The sequence below is a fragment of the Patiria miniata genome, unplaced genomic scaffold (assembly GCF_015706575.1).
Source record: "Patiria miniata isolate m_02_andy unplaced genomic scaffold, ASM1570657v1 HiC_scaffold_12, whole genome shotgun sequence".
Taxonomy (NCBI): Eukaryota; Metazoa; Echinodermata; class Asteroidea; order Valvatida; family Asterinidae; genus Patiria; species Patiria miniata.
Window position 1 is genome coordinate 5,116,134 of NW_024037050.1, and position 21,176 is coordinate 5,137,309.

The 21,176-nt window shown below is 42.8% G+C and overlaps 2 protein-coding genes across 2 annotated transcripts in view; one reads left to right on the top strand and one right to left on the bottom strand.

Annotated features, from left to right (window-relative positions):
* The window catches only part of LOC119746120 (deleted in malignant brain tumors 1 protein-like), a 33,525-nt gene extending 18,739 nt beyond the window's left edge, over window positions 1-14,786 (top strand). Inside the window, exons 2-14 of the mRNA XM_038222919.1 lie at window positions 2,663-3,016; window positions 3,527-3,856; window positions 5,944-6,288; window positions 6,821-7,174; window positions 8,297-8,626; window positions 9,248-9,586; window positions 9,745-10,137; window positions 10,822-11,208; window positions 11,630-11,980; window positions 12,487-12,684; window positions 13,051-13,209; window positions 13,455-13,835; window positions 13,936-14,786. Coding sequence (XP_038078847.1) covers window positions 2,663-3,016; window positions 3,527-3,856; window positions 5,944-6,288; window positions 6,821-7,174; window positions 8,297-8,626; window positions 9,248-9,586; window positions 9,745-10,137; window positions 10,822-11,208; window positions 11,630-11,980; window positions 12,487-12,684; window positions 13,051-13,209; window positions 13,455-13,835; window positions 13,936-14,333 — 4,319 coding nt within the window. The 3' untranslated portion in view covers window positions 14,334-14,786. The remainder of the gene's footprint in view (window positions 1-2,662; window positions 3,017-3,526; window positions 3,857-5,943; window positions 6,289-6,820; window positions 7,175-8,296; window positions 8,627-9,247; window positions 9,587-9,744; window positions 10,138-10,821; window positions 11,209-11,629; window positions 11,981-12,486; window positions 12,685-13,050; window positions 13,210-13,454; window positions 13,836-13,935) is intronic.
* Window positions 14,787-16,786: 2,000 nt separating this feature from the next.
* On the bottom strand, window positions 16,787-20,343 carry LOC119746129 (triple QxxK/R motif-containing protein-like). Its single transcript, XM_038222931.1, has 3 exons — window positions 20,179-20,343; window positions 19,101-19,259; window positions 16,787-18,081 (listed from the first exon to the last, which is right to left on the bottom strand). Exons 2-3 carry the CDS (start codon window positions 19,245-19,247, stop codon window positions 17,995-17,997), a joined length of 234 nt encoding a protein of 77 aa, XP_038078859.1. The 5' UTR covers window positions 19,248-19,259; window positions 20,179-20,343; the 3' UTR covers window positions 16,787-17,994.
* Between the last annotated feature and the right edge of the window lie 833 nt (window positions 20,344-21,176).

The window sequence follows — 21,176 nt, forward strand, 5'->3', positions numbered from 1 at the left end:
TTCTTACCATAAAAAGAGGGATGTAAGCAAGCGGGATTTAGAACTTAAGCATGTGGGATTTTCAAAGATGGTGTTTCTTACACTCATGATTAATTTCCTTTCTGATACCCTTTGAGTGTTAATAATAATAAACTTCAGCCGATGTTGTTAGAATTACATTTCTTTTACAAGTGGCGAAATGGGGGGCATGGGGGGGCACGCCCCCTCCCCATGCCTGTTCGAGGCCTGTGCCCCCCTTGTGCCCCCCTTTATGAAATGTCTAAAACCCATTGACAACCCCACTTCAGAATATGAGGTCCTTTGTAAGTGCCGCCTGTACGGTGCAGTATTCGCCATTGTCTTGGGCACCGCGGTGTGTATAACGAACGCATCTCTATAAAAAGGGGAACCATGTTTCAATTCATCGTCTCATGTAGACCAGGTGACAGGCAAAAGCCTTCATTTTTTCGCAAATCGATCGCCTTCCCAGGCTTACACGCGGAGAGACCGGATTGGGTCTAGAATAATGTTTATATCTGGGTCAATGTGTGATTCACTCCGCAACGATCTAGAATCGTTTACCGTGGTAGGCCTATGTGTACGGACAAGTCTTCAGTTTAAAAAACGTGAAAGTTAGGGTGACAGTGACACAGTGGCAGAATGCCCAGAAAAGTCAAAGTTTATCATCCGCTAAAGACAGGGATATAAAAGAGAAGCCATTCAATGCATTAATTGCCAGCATGCGAAGACAGGCCTAATAAGAAAAACGGTACTTCAAAACCGCGAAAGCGGTAGGCCTGCCTTAATTTTCCCCGCGGACATGATTTTGTCTAGGCCTCAGCTCTTCGTGGCGACGGTTCAGCTTTCGGTTATATGACAAATGTTTCGCCATCCGCTGATTTTAACGTAAACTCCAGATAGGAATAAGCAAAATACGACGTGCAGGAAATGGGAAAAGACAAGAGGGAAACGAGGGGGAAACGAAGTCTCCATCTATATCGAAGTTGTAAGCTGAATGCCTGGCAGTGGTCTAGTTTCCAGTGTTCTACTTACAAGCGCGCCACACTAAGTATTATGAGTGCAGCACCAATCTCTACTCTTCGATCCACTCCACCAAATTACAAGTGCACTTTGGACGCACTGGCCACTTCCTTCCAGATTTCACACTCTATTTCCCGCCCTTCTGTATGCGGGCTCGATTCGTTGTACAGCTAAAAAGACAATTTTTTTCTAAACCGTTCTGCTTAGAAAATGTATATCACGGTAACCCTACCTGTATGCCGATGCGGTGTTATACGAAGTCTCTTGGCCTGGTTATGAATTCGGTGTTTAGGTTTTGGAACGCAGTGCATTCGAACAAGTTGTAGGCCTATAACGTTAAAGGTTGCTGTTTACCGTGCAGTACTATAGGTATTTACACACATTGCATTCCTTTTACTTGATTAACTTTATCGTACACAATGCCGCATGAGAATGACCACATATTTCTATATACTCCAAAATAGGCAGCACAAAATAGGCGTACCACGGCATTACTAAGCACACACGTTTATAAACGTACACTTTGATTCGTGTAACCTTTTTTATCATCTTTTCATATATCGACAATTCTCTACGCCTTTGGCTAGGCGTTGTGATTCCCACAACATGCAGGTTGCAGGCATGGAGAGATATAATTCCCTCCGGATCTCCAATTGGAAAAGAGCTTTATTTGTGTTTGAAAAATTATACACAGCATTAGGGCCCATCTTCTGTGAAATTACATTATCTCCTATGTAGCATTCGTAACGATAGAGATAAAGTGGTTTTGCTATACACTAGAATTGATTGAATCCTTGGAGATGCTTGAGAGGTTGAGATATTACGTTTTCACGGTCACAGTCGTTTAAGCCTATTCGAAGTTCAAGTTGAAGACTTATTACAGCGTAAATCGCATGCATGCAATGGTAACTGCTTTCTGCTCGTGAGCTAGCATGACGTTCATGCAGTACTTGCATAGTGTGTAGCCGTACAGCTGTGCATACCGCGTCCCAGTTCCGGTCTTTCCAGTCAGACCCCCTCCTTTTCCTCTCTGAAATCGTGTTGCGTGTCGCGCCCCGCAGACCAGCTACGGCATCGCCAATGAGTTGCTGACGGGTGCCTGCTACTATCGATTTCTATTGCACTTTGTGACGTGCCAATGCGTAACGAAACGGAACAGATTGGGTTAAGTTTCACTTCCAGCGTCTTTGACCTTGTCAGTCCTCTCTCATCCTGAATGCCTGAGTGATTAATTTGCCCTCTGAGTACTTTTAAGAGGGTATTCTCACATCTCGGCTGATGCAGGCTATAGTTCACGCGGAAGAAAATAATGGTGCCGTGAAGACTTGGCGATGCGCGCCTTGCAATGTAAATGTAATCAGACGTTATAATTCCAATTCTGTAATAACGGTTATGGCCAACTGAAACTCTATCACACACATTCGACAGTTTAAATGCATTCCCAGCATGACATCATTGAAATATGTAATGAGTGTGTCTTTTGACAAAATGTGATTAACACAGCGCCCCCAAGTGGCAATTAACCCCTCTCATTGAATAAACTGTCTGGCCTCATCGGTTTACAACCCTAATTGCCAATTTAAAAAAGGTACTTTGCAACTGGACAGTGATTAACGATTATCTCAATCTTTATTTTATGCAGAAACGGCAGCCGCAGAAGAACTTCAAGTCCGTCTTTCCGGGGGCTTTACCCCAAGCGAAGGACGGGTAATGATCTTCGCAGAGGGACTATGGAGGGCAGTGTGCGACACAGACTGGGGACTGCCCGATGCTGAAGTGGTCTGTCGTCAGCTGGGCAACGGCTATGCAACGATGGCTTGGAGGGGTGCCCATTTCGGGGAACTCACGGGCCCGGGAGACGAGTTGAGGATAATTTTGTCCTGCAAGGGGACGGAAAAAGAGGTGTCTGCATGCCCACGCCATCAAATTTCTTCCCAGTCTTGTGGGAAATTTAAAACGGCAGGTGTCCGTTGTGGAAACGTATCAGAATTGAAAGGCAGGTTTTTGTGATGTTTATTCTTGTTTTTACCTGTTATCTAATAATGACGTAGGCGAGCTAACCGTAGTTCCTGCAAACCGTCAAAATACTGATTCCGGCCCTGGATGATCAATATAGGCCTACATTTATATCTTTTTGGTGACTAACGAAAAAAAAAACTAAATCCATTCACGTTTAAAGACAAAATGAAATCGTTGATTCTGAGGGGCGTCAAAATTATTTCCACTTACCAAGTGTTGAGGCAGTCCAACCCCGATCGGTTTTATCGACGAATATAAACAAAACATTATCCGGTAAAAAAAGACACTCGTTGATTGAATATTTGAACGAATATTACTGGAAAGAAAATCATTTTCCAAAGGCGTATTTGTTCTTTGCAACTTTACTTTGTTTGTTTTTGTTACTTGCGTTTGGATTTGTACTTGCTTTGAAAAACATTAAGCAGACTAACTCGAAACTCTACCAATGATAAGCATTTTCTGTTGTTTTCTTTTTACTGTTTCACAGAAAATCAAGTTCGTCTTGTTGGAGGAATGACGCCCAATGTTGGTCGAGTGGAAGTTTTTCAAAATGGAACATGGAGCGTAGTTTGCTTGGGATCATGGGACATGACGAAAGCCAGTGTTGCATGCCGGGAACTGGGTTATCCTGGTGTCATCGCGGACTGGGGTAGAACTGCGATTCATTCGGATCATGCGGGGATCCTACAAAAAACAGTCAATTTTATGTCGTGTTCTGGGCTTGAAAACAAGATTTTTGACTGCAAGGTGGGCATCCCCGGGAATTCCCAGTGCCAGGAGCCGGCGACTGTTTCCTGTGCAGCTGACGATCCGAACGGTATAAACATTTATCAGTATCATTACAACATCGAGTTTTTGTCCCTTCCTTATCATGAACGAAATTCCCTCGGACCATGTTTTCAAAAGCAAGCCTTGCCATGCTTGGTTAAGACACCAAAATTCCCTCGTTAAACGAAGGATTTCGAATTGCATCTGTCATTATAGACTTTACCATTCATTATCATTTATTCATAAATATCTAAGACTGTTTACCCATTCCTATTGGTCGAGAGCCCATCACGTGGCCGGTTTGAAACGGTTGATAAAGACATGACTGGCGGGTCTTATACACTTATGCAGTGTCACATGAAATTTTGACTGGTATGAAATCCGGTGCTAGCACCGTTTTATTGGTGGAACTTTCGCAATCCTCACGTAGGCATGCGCAATACTACCAGTGAGTCAGTATTTCATAGTCCTACATTCACAACGCACTCGCCACAGCTGTATCTGCGCGACATCGGCTCGGGTACTTATCAGCATCCAGACTCCAACTGGTCCCCCCAAGCACACATTTATTCCCTTAATATAATCTACATCGTTTTTTACTCACCACTATTCTACTCCAAAACCTCTCCATGATAATTCCCCCCTTTTCCACCACTGCAGTCAATTTTCCCTTTCTGCAAATATTGCCCGACCATTTATCCCTGCCCACGCTCAATATTGTCACCTCCATATAGATTTTTACGCACACGTGATCCTCCCCGTCGGAGCTAAGCTCGCTGGAATAAATCCTTGCAACACTATTATATCCGAGACCCCACTCAATAGGAAAAGAACCATACGCCTGTTTAAATAAATCGAATTCTTCATACTTCCGCAGGTGACACGCATCGCCTGGAGCATGCAGTGTGTATTTGAATGTATTTTCTGCTGCATTGACCGGATTGCAAAAATCTATGGAAGATTTAAGTTCTTGTTGCCTTGAAATTGAATGTCGTCTTCGTGCGATTTTAAACATTAGGTTGATAAATTCAGTCGTGGGAGTTGATGCATTGCAGTCGGGCTTCGTGAAAAATAACTAGGGGACAAGTTGAGCGACGTAGACCTACGAGAAGCTTTCGGGTCGATTATTGTTGTTATCAAGTGGAAAACTAGCGAGGAGAGAGATGCAGGTTGATTGTACGGAAACACTGACAGACAAACGGTTACAATAAATCGAGATGGAGAGCCGGAAACATAAGTCAATCCAATAGAGTTTTCCACCTTTTCCTGTTTTAACATGGCTGTTTGAGCTGTAAGATCCAATTGTATCATTTGTAACTATCTGGGAGAAGAAATTACTGTATACATATACCGTAATTATTGCTAAAACTGTGAGTAATAATTTTGACTTTCTTGTGACAGACGGATTGTCATTTCGACGAAACTGACAAACGTTAGCTTAGCTGGCCAAAAAGATATAACGAGGTGATGTATATCCGGTTCGTTAGTGTGACGTCACCTCCAGCACTCTCTGCACGATTGGAACCGGTAGTTAACGCAGCTCGAGCGTTTGTAGCAAATGGGCGCTAGTAATCAGTGGAGCGCGCACGTGTATGACGTTTTTATTAACGAACCGGATAGTATAGTAACGGAACGCCATTTTGATTTCTTCACCTCTTCCGCAGCTATTGGTTTCTTGCTCCAGAAGTGGAGGTGTCTAACAATTAAGTTGCATGTCGCATTTTCGGTCACATTTCCCAATAAAGTATAGCAGCTTTCTCTAGCTCCAGTTCTTATTGGAAAATCTGACGCACGTGTATGATTTACGTTTACGTTTACTCCAACGGGACGTGACGGTACACGCATTTGCAATTTTTTTGATTCTTTGTGGGAACATAGGCCTAATAAAAATACCTCTGATCTTGTATCCTTGTGCATGGATTGCACACTTCGCTTCCAGACATGAAAAACCATTTCCCTTGGAAAATATCTGTACAAGCAATCGAGTATTTACTTAATTTGGTGGAAATTGAGCTGATTTCTAATGCCGATTTCCCATGACTTTGATTTCCCCTTATCTTTCTTCAATTACCTTTGGAGCAATTATCATGCAGACTCGACAGTAATTTATATTAGATTCCACTTAAACATTTGCAGGTCTTTTGCCGTACGGAATTCGCTTGGCCGGGGGTGACCAACCTAACAAAGGTCGGGTGGAGATTAATCTCGGAGATTCCTGGGGGACAATTTGTGACCAGGGGTGGGACCTGAGAGACGCCACTGTCGTCTGTCGACAACTCGGCTATCCGTACGCTGCGGCGGCCGCCAAGGGTGCACACTTCGGCCACGGCACGGGACAGGTCATCCTCAGTCAAGTCAGTTGCTCTGGACACGAGAGGCACTTGCTGGAATGCCCAAGGAGTGGCATTGGAGCCACCAGTTGTCTGCATGATAGAGACGCCGGCGTGGTGTGTAGCCTTGATCACACAGCTAATCCGGCAGGTAGGTACCCCCTTTTCGTGACTTTCCCGGCCGTATGACGGTATTATGTATTGTAAATTAGAGCGATGCCAAGTTGGCTTAGGTTTTCTCTTCTGATGGCGCCGGTTCGAATCCTATGCAATACGTTATGTCGTCATAGACACATTGCATTATAATGCACTGGGTGTCGGGCCGATGTGTTTAGTCCCATTTACACAATTTTCCGCCAGAGGAGATTCCGATTCCTTTATTTCAAATCGATTGGTTGCTATTTCAGAATAGTACGATGCTTATTTTTGTCATCCATTTGCATTAATTTCTTTTGTGTGTTTTGTTTTCTTTTGGAAATGTCTTCTGCTATTTTTCAGTCCAATATTGCTTTACTTCACACATGGACCAGCAAAGAACAGTCAGAAAACAGAATAGTTTACAAAATAGAATGTGGAACAAGTTGTTACTCCTATAGACGAGGTGTTTGGAAATCCTGTATTTTTGTTGAATATCCCCCATTTTAGGGTCTTGCATACTCTAATAAAGTGCATTTTTCATTTAGGTACTATGGTGCGACTCTCTGAGGACAGTCATGGTTTTGTTGAATTCTTCCATGATGGGCAGTGGTGGCGCATATGCGGCCACGAATGGGACCAGAACGATGCGTCGGTTGTTTGTCGGCAACTTGGCTACCACTCCTCCAAGAACATCTCTCCTTTGTCTGTCGAATCATCTACCCGGTCTGGAGACGGTGGTGAGGAGGACGCCCCTGCGTTGCTAGACAGGATGCGTTGTCATGGTAACGAGTCGAGTCTGGCGTTTTGCCAACACGAGGTTTTGGGCCCCAAGGTGTGTCAGACCTCCACTGCTGCGGTGGATTGCAACGGAAACATGCCACCGCGCTCCAGCGAACCAGGTAAAACATCGTACATGGTTTGGTGGGCCCTAATTCCTCTTAGCAAATCAGAAAGCTGTTTTCGGCTATTTTCATTTATCTGCGGTATCCTATCGTCTAGAGTTCGAGATGCAGTGTGCTCCTTAAATGCTTTCCAACTATGATCATTTTGGGAAGGAGTGTAGCTTTTGGTGACAACTGGCGTATGAGATGGACACATCCTGGGGCATCATTTGACACTTGGTGGCACTGTAAATGTGTCAAAAGATGCACTAGGACTTTGTTCGTATTCATATATTATGTCAATAATATACACGTGAGTACTTTTTACGTCCATTCATTGCACTGTTAGGGGACTAGTCTTCTCTTTCTTTTCTTCTTAAAATCTAATTCTTTCCCCTCTGTGTTGTTATGTTAACAGGATGAAGTTAGATTCGGCTTAATTTCTTTTTTCAAAAAACGAAAATGGAGGGATGATCCAGTGGCCAACTCCCCCAACCCTCCCCGTCAAAAAGTGAGGGGATATATCCTCCCTATTACCACGATATTTACGCTCATATTGGCTAACTGAGAGTCTTTAGTGACGCAGACTATTGACAGGCCCATATTCACCAGATATTAAGGGCATCTTCTAGGCCTCAAGTCACTGACCATGTTTTTTTCGTCCTCCAATAGTATTTCCGTACATATTTCATTGTGATATCAATCTTTGTTCTAACTAAAGACTCCTCTCGGTATTCCGGCTAACCCTTATTCCTTCTCTCCCGACTTTTTTGCGAAATCTAAGTCTTAAAGTGATTCTTCCAACTTAACTTAAAGTGCTATTGACTTTTTTAAGTTCAAGAAAGACATTGACTGAAGTGGGGTTTGAACCTGCGACCTCCGGATTGCCGTTCCGGCTCTCTTCCAAACTGAGCTATCCTACCCTATGTTGTCGGTTCACCTTTTGTTAGTGTCTTTTTTCAAGGGGCTTTAATTAAGTTTTGACTCAAATCAACCATTATTAAGCCTTTACAAATTTTCGAAGATGTCCCAGCATTGGAAACAATTTTCTGGAATTCTGTTTATACTTCATGAGTTACGTCGATACGAGGGAACTGGATTTGAATGGATGAATTGCATTGGATTTTGTCATGTTTTTAGCCAATTCCATTCGCCTTTCCGGTGGTGCGTATCCCATGGAGGGCCGCGTAGAGATCTACATAGACGGTGCCTGGGCGACTGTGTGCGGTGACCGATGGGACATGCTGGATGCTGAGGTAGTCTGCAGGCAGCTTGGTTACAGCCATGCTACCTCGGCATTGGTTGGGGCACACTTCGGCCCGGGATCCGGACCAATTGTCTTAGACGAAGTAGAATGCGTCGGTGATGAGGAAGAATTGACTGATTGTCGAGCCGAGAAGATGTATCAGCATGATTGCCAGCACAGACAGGATGCTGCCGTCAGGTGTGATAATCGTCAGGTGTCACAAGGTGTGTTTATGATGCATTGATTATGCAAAAATAATAACTGAGAGAATTATTATTACGGGGAATGGTATACCTTTATAGGGGGCATTCCCATGGTACCTTAGGAGGCATTCCCATAGGGTTGTGCACACCATTTTTCCAACTTTAATGACCCCTAACCCCAATTTCCTTTATCCCACCATTACGAATTCTGGTATTTACGTTTTGGACCATGAGCAATCGATCTAGCCAATTTGTGACCTTAACATTTTTCCTCTAAATAGGAGTTGTGACATTAGGGAGACATTGAAATATCTCCTTAATGTCCGGTGTCTCCCTGAGGTATACTTATGACGAAAAATGTCTCCTAAGGTTTCATTAACAGGAATTATAGTAACCGTTATCAATCATAGCACGTTTCTTTCGAATGTGTTAGTTTTACCATAAATTCCACATGGGGATGATAGCCTTTTATTGAAAATAACTTCATGAAAATACGTTAGCGCATCCATGCAGTTACAAGCATCTGTTGAAACAAAAAAAGGCTTCATTGATCTAAAAAGATCACTGTTAATTGGTTAAGTTTGAAATAGTAAGATTGTCCGCAGTGTTTCAACCATTTTGCTTTCATTCTTCTTGGAATAGACTACTCTATCCGATTGTCCGGGGGAGCTACTCCTAACTCGGGCCGGGTGGAGGTGCTTCTGGGTGGTTTGTGGCATACAGTTTGCGATATGGCCGGTACATGGGACATCAGGGAAGCTCGGGTCGTATGTCAGCAGCTGGGATTTCCAGGAACGTTAGCCCCGTGGTCAAAAATCATCGGCGTGTTGGACAGAGCATGGCGAAAGAGAAGCCTGGAGTCCGTGGAGTGTCTTGGGAATGAGTCTAAGATAGCACAATGCAGACATGGTGCAGTAGGAGGGATGGACTGTGGCGGATTGGAGCATGAGGCGCGGGTACTCTGTGAACCACGACCAATAGGTAAGTCAAAATGCAATACCAACTGGCTGTATTTGTTTGTTGTTTTATTGGTTTTAGAGTTTTAGAGTTTAAATAACGGCTTAGTTGAAACCATTTTTTTCAATCAATTAAACATTGAGTTAAGATGCATTATGTTTTTGTCTCATGATTGCCGGCAGGCGAGCTCCCGTATTCTCTTCGACTCGAAGGCGGAACAACCGAGAGAGAGGGAAAGGTTCGGATTCTCCAAGACGAAGACTGGCTCCCGATATGTGGAGATAACTGGGATATTGCAGACGCACGGGTGGTTTGTAAGCAGCTCGGTTACCACTACGCCAAGAGCGCCACCACCGTCCGTGAGACATTTGTGACGGGACAACGGCCGCCAACTGACAACAATCGCGCGGGATTCAAAAGAAGTTTTCCCCACGTGCGAGGCTTGTCTGGGTTTCGCTGCACGGGACATGAGGATCACTTACTTCAGTGTCATTACAGGGAGGGTCAGAAGGTTGGGTGTGGTCAGGGTGTGGTCGCGCATGTGGAGTGCAGTGATAAACCATCCATACCAGCAGGTTAGTATGCGTATAATGCTGTATCAAGATACATAATGCAAGTAAGAGGGAGTGTAAGTAGTGAAGTCAAAGAATAATCAACTGGTACCTTTTGGTGTTGGTGTTTCGTTGTTCATGTACAAAATCATACACCAACTACTGAGTATAGTGACAGCGAAGGGCTGTGGGTATGCAGCGTTACCAGTGGTGGATTCAGGGTGTTGACGTCCTCTATTTTGAAGGGGAGGTGGATGAAATGTTGCCGTCAATAGGTAGAAAGACCAATGTGCTGAAGCAGTGAATCAAGATTTGTATTATGAGTGATGACATTATTTAAGGTAGGCCCTACTTGAGGAAATGCCGGGCTTTCTCATTTGTAAATAATTATTGGTTAGTCGTGGGTTAGGATAAGTCACCGCAAACAACCCAATGGTTCCCCCTTGGTCACGTAAAGTGATAGACTCTGCGATGTAGAAGAATATGACTAAGGTGAATGTAGTGCAAAGTCATGCAGAATATTTAATTCTAAATCAATTAAACACATTTTATGATTTTTTTCCCCCGTAAATCCGACTTCATTTTGCAAAACGTAAAGGTTTTCTGTGCAATTGTCTCTGGTTAGCAGCTTTTTTATAAGATGGAATTTTTTATAAGATGGAATTTTGATTTATAGCAGCTTTTTTTCTCTACTTTTCCAATGAACAGGTGAGCGATTACGGTTGAGTGGCAACGCCGATGAGAACGAGGGCCGTGTGGAGGTCTACTTTGACGGTATGTGGTGGAAGATTTGCGGTGATGACTGGGACATACGAGACGCAAGTGTCGTCTGCCACCAGCTGGGTTACCCGTCGGCCCTTGCGGTTTACACGCTGGATGACACGCTCCCTGACGACGCTATATGTGAAAATACCTTGAGGGAGGACATTTTGGTTGAGAATGCTAACTGCGACTTGGAGTATCTGATGAGTGACTTGCAGTGCACTGGGAACGAGAGCAGCGTGGTGGACTGTCGACATGCCGGGTTTGGGCGTCAATACTGCACTCTTGACCAAGACGCGGCTGTCTTATGCGATGGAAAGCGGACCAAACTGAGTAAGCATAGGCTTCAGAAACATTAACTTAACATATACAGTAAGAAGCGTTCATACCAAAATAAATAAAATCTTTAGATTCACGGTCTACGTCTAGAAACAACAAAGCTCTAAGCAAAGCAGCAATCCATAGATGTCACGTGGTACTTACTTGATGGCAGTTGGCTAGTACCCAGGTCTAGCAGAGCATAACAGATATTAATAAGCATGACTTGTTTATTATTATTATATGTCAACAAGAATCAGTAATGGTTTGTGTAAAAACCAGTAATAACGTTTTGTTGTAAACGGAACCATCACCATGCAAAACATCTTTCTATACGAAGAACCAAATTGTACAATGGTATGTTGAAATTATGCTTAACCCTTTTTTAACACAATGTTTTCAAACATGGTGTTTCGTATTATTTGAAAACCCGAAGTCTTCGAAGCCCGATTGGGTGCTAGCGACCCTAGACAACCGTACGAGGGGCGAGTTGAGCTCCACCACGGCGGCCACTGGTGGCTGGTATGCCAGGACGGCTGGGACGAACACGATGCCACGGTGCTGTGTCATCAGCTAGGGTTTCCCGGAGCAGACACTTCTGACCTACAGCCGTCATACAAGGCTAAAGGCAGCACGGATGGCGTAAGGTTTCTCCTGGATGATGTGCAGTGTGACGGAACAGAGGATGACATAGCGGAGTGTTTACATAGCGGGGTGGGCAGAGGGAGGTGCGACAGGCAGGTAGCGGCGGGAGTCAGGTGTGCAACAGATCCACTCATGATCCAAGGTAAAACTTAGGTTGGTCTTTAATTTGACTTCAGTTCAAGAAGACAGCAATCGTCACTTTTAGAGAAAAAATGGCATAAAGTGATTTCGGGTTACATCGAAGGCACCGAACAGAAATACGCACTGATCAAAACGCGCTGTAAATTTTCCTACCGCAATTTTCAGCGACCCAACAGCAGTTCATAAACCGTTTGACTTCGCGAATACACTTTCTGTCAATTTTCAGTAAAAGTAGGCTGCAAACGCTGCATTGTGTATCAGTATATGATAAGGCGTTGGTTTTGTACAAGACCCGTTATCATCATCTCTCAGAATAAATGTGTAAATACAACAGTACAGGACCGTGCTACGATAGCCAAGAATTATTTGAAATCCAAAAAGTACATGGCTACGTCTGCTTTAAGAAGCATGCTAAATACATTGTCGTGGCATATTCACGGGCGTTTTGGTTGCAGTATACAATTTGAGTTTGAAGCAATATTCTACCATTTTGCTCTATGCATTCAGGTGAAGACATCCGTTTAATTGGTGGTGATAGCGTGCTAGAGGGCCGGGTGGAGGTCTATCATGATCATCGTTGGTGGACTGTCTGTGATGACAAATGGGACATTCTGGCGGCCGGGGTGGCGTGTCGACAACTCGGTCTGCCCTCGGCTGTGTCGGCTGTTTTCGGCGCCTACTTCGGCAAAGGACGGGCAGATACTGGTGCGTGATACACCTTAGCATTAATTATACACTATCACAATTTGTGGTGTTTGTTGGTTTGTTAGTTTGGAATTTCAAGCAATGGTTATTAACTTTAATACCGAAGTCAGTTGGTTCCTCCACAACCTGGAGATTCCCCCGTTCACGTCGATGGCTTCCCTGTTAGCTGGTAAATGTACTGACCTTTATCGCCTTAGGAAGCTACATAGGTATAGTAGGTCCTACTAAGCATTGGGCACGCTTTTTTAGGCCTTTTGTTTGCGATGCCATTACTTGAGTTTGGAATGTTTCAGATAATCTTACTGAAAATAAAATAAAAGCAGCTGTTCAGGTTGAAAACATTATCCGGCATACTTTTTCGATCAGGCATACTCTTGGACGAGGTTGACTGCAAGGGTTCGGAGGGCAATCTTCTGGAGTGTGCTCACCATGTCTTAGGAGAGCACGACTGTGATCACACACAGGATGCTGGAGTCAAATGTTCCCCTCCAACGGTACACCATCAGCTGAAGCTTCCTAAACCAGGTAAACGTAACGATGAATGTCTATGAGATATGTATGGAGATATGCAAGAAAGTCTGGGGTTAGTTTGTTTTCGTTTCTTTTCTGGCGAGAATGTGCAAACGCAGTGCCACATCGGAGTGAAGAAGCAGGGACAGTTCGTACTTCACTCGGAAGCGCGATGTGAATTTCATGGTCAACATTATTTTGGATTTGTCGTTTCCTCACATTTATAGTTCCGAAACTTTTTACAAATATTTCATCTTTAGTACGTCTTGTCGGAGGCAGCAACACTACGGAAGGCCGGGTGGAAATCTACCATAACTTTCGCTGGTGGACGGTCTACAAGACTGAGAACCAGTCAGACGATATGAATGCCGCCCTCATCGTCTGCCGCCAGCTGGATTTCACTTCAGCTCATGATGTGGTTCCTGCCAGTCAGTTCCAGGAGGCACCCAAGTATACACGACCACTGTTAGCATTGGTACAGTGCAAGGGTTCGGAGAGGAACCTGAGTCTATGCCAGCATGAGGAGCTTGGAGCCAGGGTCCAGGACTACGATCACAGCCAGGATTTGGCCATACGATGTATTGACAGTGATGGCACTTCTGGGACACCATGGATTGCCCCGACGCGACGAAAACGATCGGGTTTGTTACAAATTTACATTGGTATGTTTACAGAAGTAATGATTGCATCCCTTCTTATACAAAATCATAGAATAAAATGTTTGCGTTTTGTTTCTCAAAGGGCCAACCACACCCGTCCTTGCAGTCATCATCGCAACGGTCTTTGTGACGGGATTCCTGATTGGTAGTTTGATCCTGTATCACGTGTACAAGGCGTGTGATCGGTTTATGTCCCGCCATCCATCCATCATCAGCGGCCGCGCCGTGCAATCACCACACACAGCCGCCAATATAGACCAGCCAGAGGTTGGTAGGGAGGCCAAGGAGTCGGCTCGCAACAAGGACATGTTCATCGAGTTGTACCCACTGCCACCGGCCCCTGAATGCGAGGATTCTGATACAGAGGGTGGTGAAGACAATGAGTACAGTGACTGGAACGCCACGCCCATCAAAAGGGAACTTAATTCACCCCCGCCTCCAAATACTCCAGACATGACATATGACGGCACGCTTGTTTAGCCAATGTAGACTGATGTGGTCGTCGTACACAAATGTGTTATGAATCATTTACTAGACATTATCTATTTCGTTTCGGGAGTAATAACATTCAAGTGAGTCGACTTTAATTTTGTTTGACGAACGAGAAGTTCCTGGGGCTTGCCTACAATGCACGGTAAATGGATAACAAACTTGCGACAAGCTAGACTGATGACTTCGGAAATTTGTCAAAGCTCCAGTGCGCGCACTGCTGATTTTGGTGTTTAATTGCTTTAAAGATCATGATGATAGTATACATTTGTACTCCCACTGACAATCATCACTGCTCTATTGACATATTCGTTACATTTTATATGTTGTTATACTAGGTGCAGACAGGCAGACAGGCAGAAATGAGGCTGTTTTTCTTAACTCGAACGACAGGGTTAGAATTTTAATAAATTAATGCTGAGTTATTGAATCTTATGCACTGTACTAAAACACCTGGAAACCTACGAGAATTTGGCCAAAAGGAAGAACTTATATGGCAAACGAGAAGTTCTTAAGAAACCGACTTTTGCTGAAATATGTGCATCACGTTTGAACAAAGGGGTATTTTAACCTTGTTGGTAAGTACGTTTCAGTTTGTTTTTATATTAATGTGCGTTGTGAATATTTTTGGAAGATGGACCATCATGCATTCGGTTCCGTAATGTTTTCTTGACGATTGCAATAATTGGTAGACATAGCTAGATTACATAAAACAACTAGTACAGACTAATAAACAAAACGTGCATGGAAGGATATTTAAATGGTGTATTAATGTCCCTCAAGAATGTCTCGTTTATTTGTTTTTATTTCAGAACAAAGCTATAGTTGGATAATTGGGATTGGCCTGGTGGGGGATAATACAGGCGCAATGACAGTGTCAGTGGCGTTTGTTCTATGAATGCGTAGGTTTTGGTTGCCCGAGTATCATCCTTTCGCTGAAGCCCGCAAGCTCCGCGACAAATGCCTGATAAAATATACATCCCTCCAATGCATATTTTAAAGGTGCAGACCATAAAATAGGCCCACAATTGCTACGTCGAGGAAACCACGACTTGTAATATGCTGTCCATGTTTTCTCTTTAACAATAGAGAATTTTGTGCCTCCTGCACTTGAGGGTTGGTAGAAAGGAATGTCCCAGCTTCAAAATTGGTCTCAGAACTAGCATTCTGTGAAATTGGGGATAAATTTGGACCCAAACATTGCTCTATTTTGCAATGGAGGGATCTATTTAAAAAAAATAATAACAATGGGAATCTGGACTGCTTTGGCCCGGGGCTTCAGGAGGGAAACATTTCGAAAAGTCTTCAGTTCCCCGACCCCCTCAATATTGAACAGAAAGGGATAGACGATAACTCGGGCTTTAATTTGCTACATATCTCGATCACCTGTGAAAGTTCCGAGTATTTTGCCCCGATTTTTTGAAGTGGGGTTTGTAAACAATGTTGCCTATATGGGTATTTATTTACTGGTCTGCATCCTTAAGCAAGGCCAATCAAGCCTTAATAGAAGACACGATATGTCCGAAGCTCATTTAGGTAGCTGTCTTGCATAATAATCGCCGAAACACTTCTTTCTAAACTATATGCGAAATTTAAAAATACATAAAAAAAAAACCGTGGGCTCAACATCAGAAAATCGATCCTAAATTAATGCCGAAAATGATTTCTGCATCTTGACTTGGTTCCACGCGGCAGACACCCTAATAAATCGGGATCATTTTCTCCTCAAGCCGTAACCTCACATGACACTGCTAAGACAGATTCGCGTTTAAGACGCTTAGGCCAAAAAATATGTCTCCGGTTTCTGGTATGCGCGCGCGTTGCCGTAGCCATGCGCTTCGGCAAAATGAAAAAGCTTTTTTTTTCAATAAAAGATGATGTCTCAAAACCGCCAAACTCACTGGTTTGACTGGAATCCTGCTGCTGCACAACGTGTTTTTAGATTGAGTTATGGTCGAGAATAAGCTTTATGTGGCCTCTCTGGACTCCCATATATTTGCACTAAGTTTAGTCGGGCACCATGTGCAGTCATCAGCCGACATTTGAAGCAAAATAAAAACAGGTAAAATAAAAAAAGCCGCGTCGCCGCACCACTTTTTGGGCAAGCTCCATACCAGAAACCGGAGACTTTTTTTTTTGGCCTTACCCGAGTTTTTTTTTTTCAATCTGGTACCCGATTTCCGTACTACCTGTAAGCGGATAATTATTTTTTTGGTTTTCCATGTAGCCTGGTTTTCATCTTGAAAATTCCCCATAAATGACATTCAAAACCTTATTTCCCCCGTTGCCTGAGAAGTTACAAAGTAGTTTGTAAAGTTAATTACGGTTATTCGATTCCATAATATGGAACCGGTTCCTGACATCAGCGTGGTCGGGTACCCGGTTCTCGAACAGCCCTAATCACGACCAAATGCACAACAGTACTACACAATAACAAGTAAGCATTTGAAGACATTTATGGCAGCAGTTTGTTTAATGGAAAATTTTAATTACAAATAACATTGGAAATTTTTAACCAGATCGACAACTTTGTTATCAATTTCATGTAGTATCTACACATCTTTTTTTCACAACTTGGAAATTTCAAAAACTTTTCGAAAATATTGAAAAATACATGGACAAAAGTAATAAAAGATATATTTCTCTGTATTGCAAGTAAGTCATTTGCATGAATCAAGGTTCATCACATGAAGTAATTTAAGTAAATCTGGGCCCAAATACATGTATAGACTTCATAGCAACTTACAATTTAAGTACAAGGTAATAATTTCTCCTACGGACTATACCAACACAGGCACTGTAGGCCTACTCCTTACAAATGATAAAAGTTGAGTGTCGAAGGTCAACGTGATATTTAGCAAAGCATGGATAGTCATGCCAATGATTCAGGTCTAACAGATCCTTGTGCACTTTCATTTGTTGAAAGAATGACGTCAAAATGTGTAGACACCAAACATTCTCACATTTTGAATCAATAACATTGCTCATGTTCCATTCCCAAAACACACATCAGGTAAACATAAATGGACATTATAACCAAGTTTAAAAAGCAAACTCCATTGCTTATGAACTTTGGAATAAATGTTGCTGTCAATGGTAAGGACTGTCCTTTCTTGACTCCTTACTAATAAATGAAAACCACTGGGCGGAAGGCACAAGACGGAAGTTTGCTAATTCTTTCTGGATTTGTTTTTCTTTCTGCATGAATTGGAGGCTAATATTTAAATCTGTAACTTTGTGTGTATTTACCTCTCAAATTTTGATTTCTGGAAACCCTGAATATTTCAGGCAAGGCTTGTTCTCCCGCTAGCAACACCTCTGCAACGTGGCTAAAGCCTATAGTCACATAACGGATACATGCCTCTCACTGACTGACTGTTCATCGCTCAGGATATCACTACATGTACATCGCTCATTGACATCGCTACTGGTTCCATTATAATTACAGTTGTACATAGAACAGTAGATGATTTCCAGCATATTGCATTGAGAACCCTTACATTCACCAATACATTTTAATTACAGACCTTACTAAGGCACTTGGATGTTGGATTTTCAGAAGGCTCTCTCTGTCCCAAAAGCATGACATGGTACTGTATATTAACACTCTACCAATGCACGTTATTTGGCAAAACACAACTTTGAATTTCTGTCATGTTTTTGAAGGCATCTGCAGGTAGAAGAACATGTAGATAAGGCACACCACTCCACACACAGCAAGCACGACAAGCATGAAATCCTGCAGCATAAATAAACACCATGCACATGCTGGATTAAGATTAGATGCCAGGAAATTATTACACAATAAATATCTTTGCTATTCTAGCTGACCAGCAGAATAAACCATATACATACATTTAACAGGCATGCAACTTTTTCTCGGATCTGCTGATTTCCTTGTTTTTTACTTCTCATAAATCCCATTGCAAATTGAAAAAAAAAATGTACAAAGTCTTGTGTATTTTGGAATTTCCTCGTTTTTTTTCTTCTAAATTCCCAGTTGCACACCATTTTTCCCCTAAATTCTTAGTTGCATGCCTGATTATAGGCATATGGATATTTTTTTTGAAAATCGTTCCAACTAACCCCACTGTCTCCTAAATTATTCTGTCCATTTTTTTCTTGGATGCAAATATCAAGTTGGCATTAATTTGAAAGATAAACATTGATGTCCATGCAGCAATGAAGACTGAACATGGGCATCAACAGTTGCTTAGAGCCCAGACAGGGCTCTGGAGTGCTCTGAAACGTGCAAAACTAAACCAGGCCCACTTTACTCACAGTTTAGCCAGCAAATTTCTCCAAAAATTCCACTGGGGCAAAGAACATGTCCTCAGTATTTCACCAACCAAGTTTGCAGACTCAATTCCATTTTTAAAGGAGACTTTTCTTCAATATTTTGCACATGAGAGGGAAGTCAAGTGATTTCAAAATGGAGCTAAAGACTAGACTGGTACATGTCCAACCATGGTCCAACTATTTGAAAAGACTGACCTCTTCATTTAGTGTCAATAGTCTGGTGGCTTGACAATGGAGAAATGTGTAGTAAATTGAGACTAGTTCCCGCTTCATGCCACACGTTTCTTAAATTCTGTTGGCATGGTTGATTGATGAAGTACTGAAGCTGTGTTGGACTGGTTGTTTTAGGTGCCAGTCTATTTTCTTGTTTTGCATGTTTTCAATAGCTTAAGTTTTGGGACCCTCATACACAGTATTGAGAGTCCCAAATTTTCGGACTACATCGAGCCTTACGGTTACCTGGAAGCCAGTGCTAGTCTTCCTGAGGTCTGCCTCTCGCTTGGACTTGATCAGATCTTTCTTGCTCCTCTTATAGTCCTGCTTCCCGATGTTTTTACGATACTGATCTACTGGTAGCTGACATCTCTGTGCATCTTTCTTGCCCATGGTGACCAAGACCTGTGAGAAATTAGGGTTTGAGTACTGTATTGCTGAAACATTTTGACTACATGTAGCTTACAAGAAAATAAATCAAACCCTAGAAACTCATCCAACATCAACAGGTAGGTAACACTTGAGTGTGTGATTGTCTGCATGCACAACCCTCACAATGTGGGGTAATAATCATTATTTATTAAAGGGAATGTACAGCATTTGCTTTTACTACAATTTTCAGAAATAAATGGATTTGGAGGATTAGTCTGATATAGCATGTATAGCAAATATTGTTAAACTGACAAGATGCTGGAAAAACAAGAAAACCAATCATGTTATTGTAGTCTGGTTCCCTGACCCCACTTAAGATGAAACAGGGAAATACATAGACTTTGTTTGGGGTATTGTAAGGTCAGAAAATCAGTCTGGCACAGTGGCAGGATTGTACCCCTTCACAGGTGTGTAACCAATTGCAAAGAAAATGCGGAACAACTGTTATGACATATTCGGAGCGCTTTTTGAAAAAAGCCAGTTTCTCCAACGCTGGTCAGTCGACCAGCGTTGGAAAAATACAAATTTTCTTCAAAATGACAGCACACCAGGAGCCACGATTTTACAGGATGCTCTACCCTGTCATTCCCTAACAATGCCAGTGAGGTATTTTGTGATAATTTGATCATTTCGGGTTTTTTGATGTTTGCAAATGTTGTAACTTGTATCTTCCCTTTAACTAAGTATAAAAGCAGGTACTGGTTGGAGCATTCAACCACTCTAACATGACTAAGTCAGCAGCTTACAATGGTCGCCACAAAAATAGTAACTAACATGACTAACTTGAAAAGGACGATTCCAAAACAAAAATTTTAGTCCGACAATAACACACGATTCCAGCTAGCCACATAACCTTTTCACTTTTTTTTCCGTTCGCAACACAGTTTCTTACCTGACACTACTAGACAACACGAACAGACATATTTTGCTCAAAACATGCTAAAAAAGAAGACTTGAAAGTAAATCAGTGTCAGTGACATGGGATGTATCGACAGCACTTAATCCGTAATCGATAATTCGTCCACGTCAAACGTTCATACAAATTGCGCCCTCAAGAGTCAGAATTGAAAACTGCGCGAACGTTAAATACAGGATTCGCTTGTACAGGGTGGTGGGTACGAGCGAAAATACAGGATTGCTCCGACCATTTTCAAATTACGTATGCGGTTTCAGTTCGGCTCCGCCTTTAACTTAAAAACCATAGAAACGCCTATCAAGTGTCCAACCCCCCCCCCCCCCGGCCCCGGCTGCCCGCACCGAAGACGTGGAGATTGTCACATTTGAATTGAAAAATCCCGCCTCTGGCAAAATTTTGAGCACGGCTTGCTGCCGCCATCGCTATCGATCGACCAATCAGGATCGATGATTCAAGTTTACTTGAAAATAATCTCCGATATACATTCGTGGAGCACACTTTTCATGTTGTAGAACGCCAATGGTAACATAAACAATGTTTCTGAGTGACCAAAATTCCCACCCTCGGGGCCAGGGGCATGAAAAACGTGACCAGACCCCGACATCGGACCGTGGCAGCCGGGGGGGGGGGGGGGGGCACTCATAGGCGCATTGGAGTTGTTGCACAGTGGCGGATCTCGAATGGGGCTTGCCACCGCCATTCAGCCGCTGACTACATTGTATATTATTTGATCCCATGCCATGGAGCTATGATGATACTAATAAAATGGGGCCAAATATAATGTAATGCTAATGTACTAATTTGATTTAAAAATTGCCACTGATGCACGAGATGTCGAGATCGAGCAAGTATCGAAGATTTTTTTGTTTTTAAATGCCGGGTAAGCACGCGGGAGCAATTTTCCGCATGGGGTGTACGCTATGACGTTTTGTACTTAACTTCTCTTAAAAACATAAGAAAAAATATAAAATTAG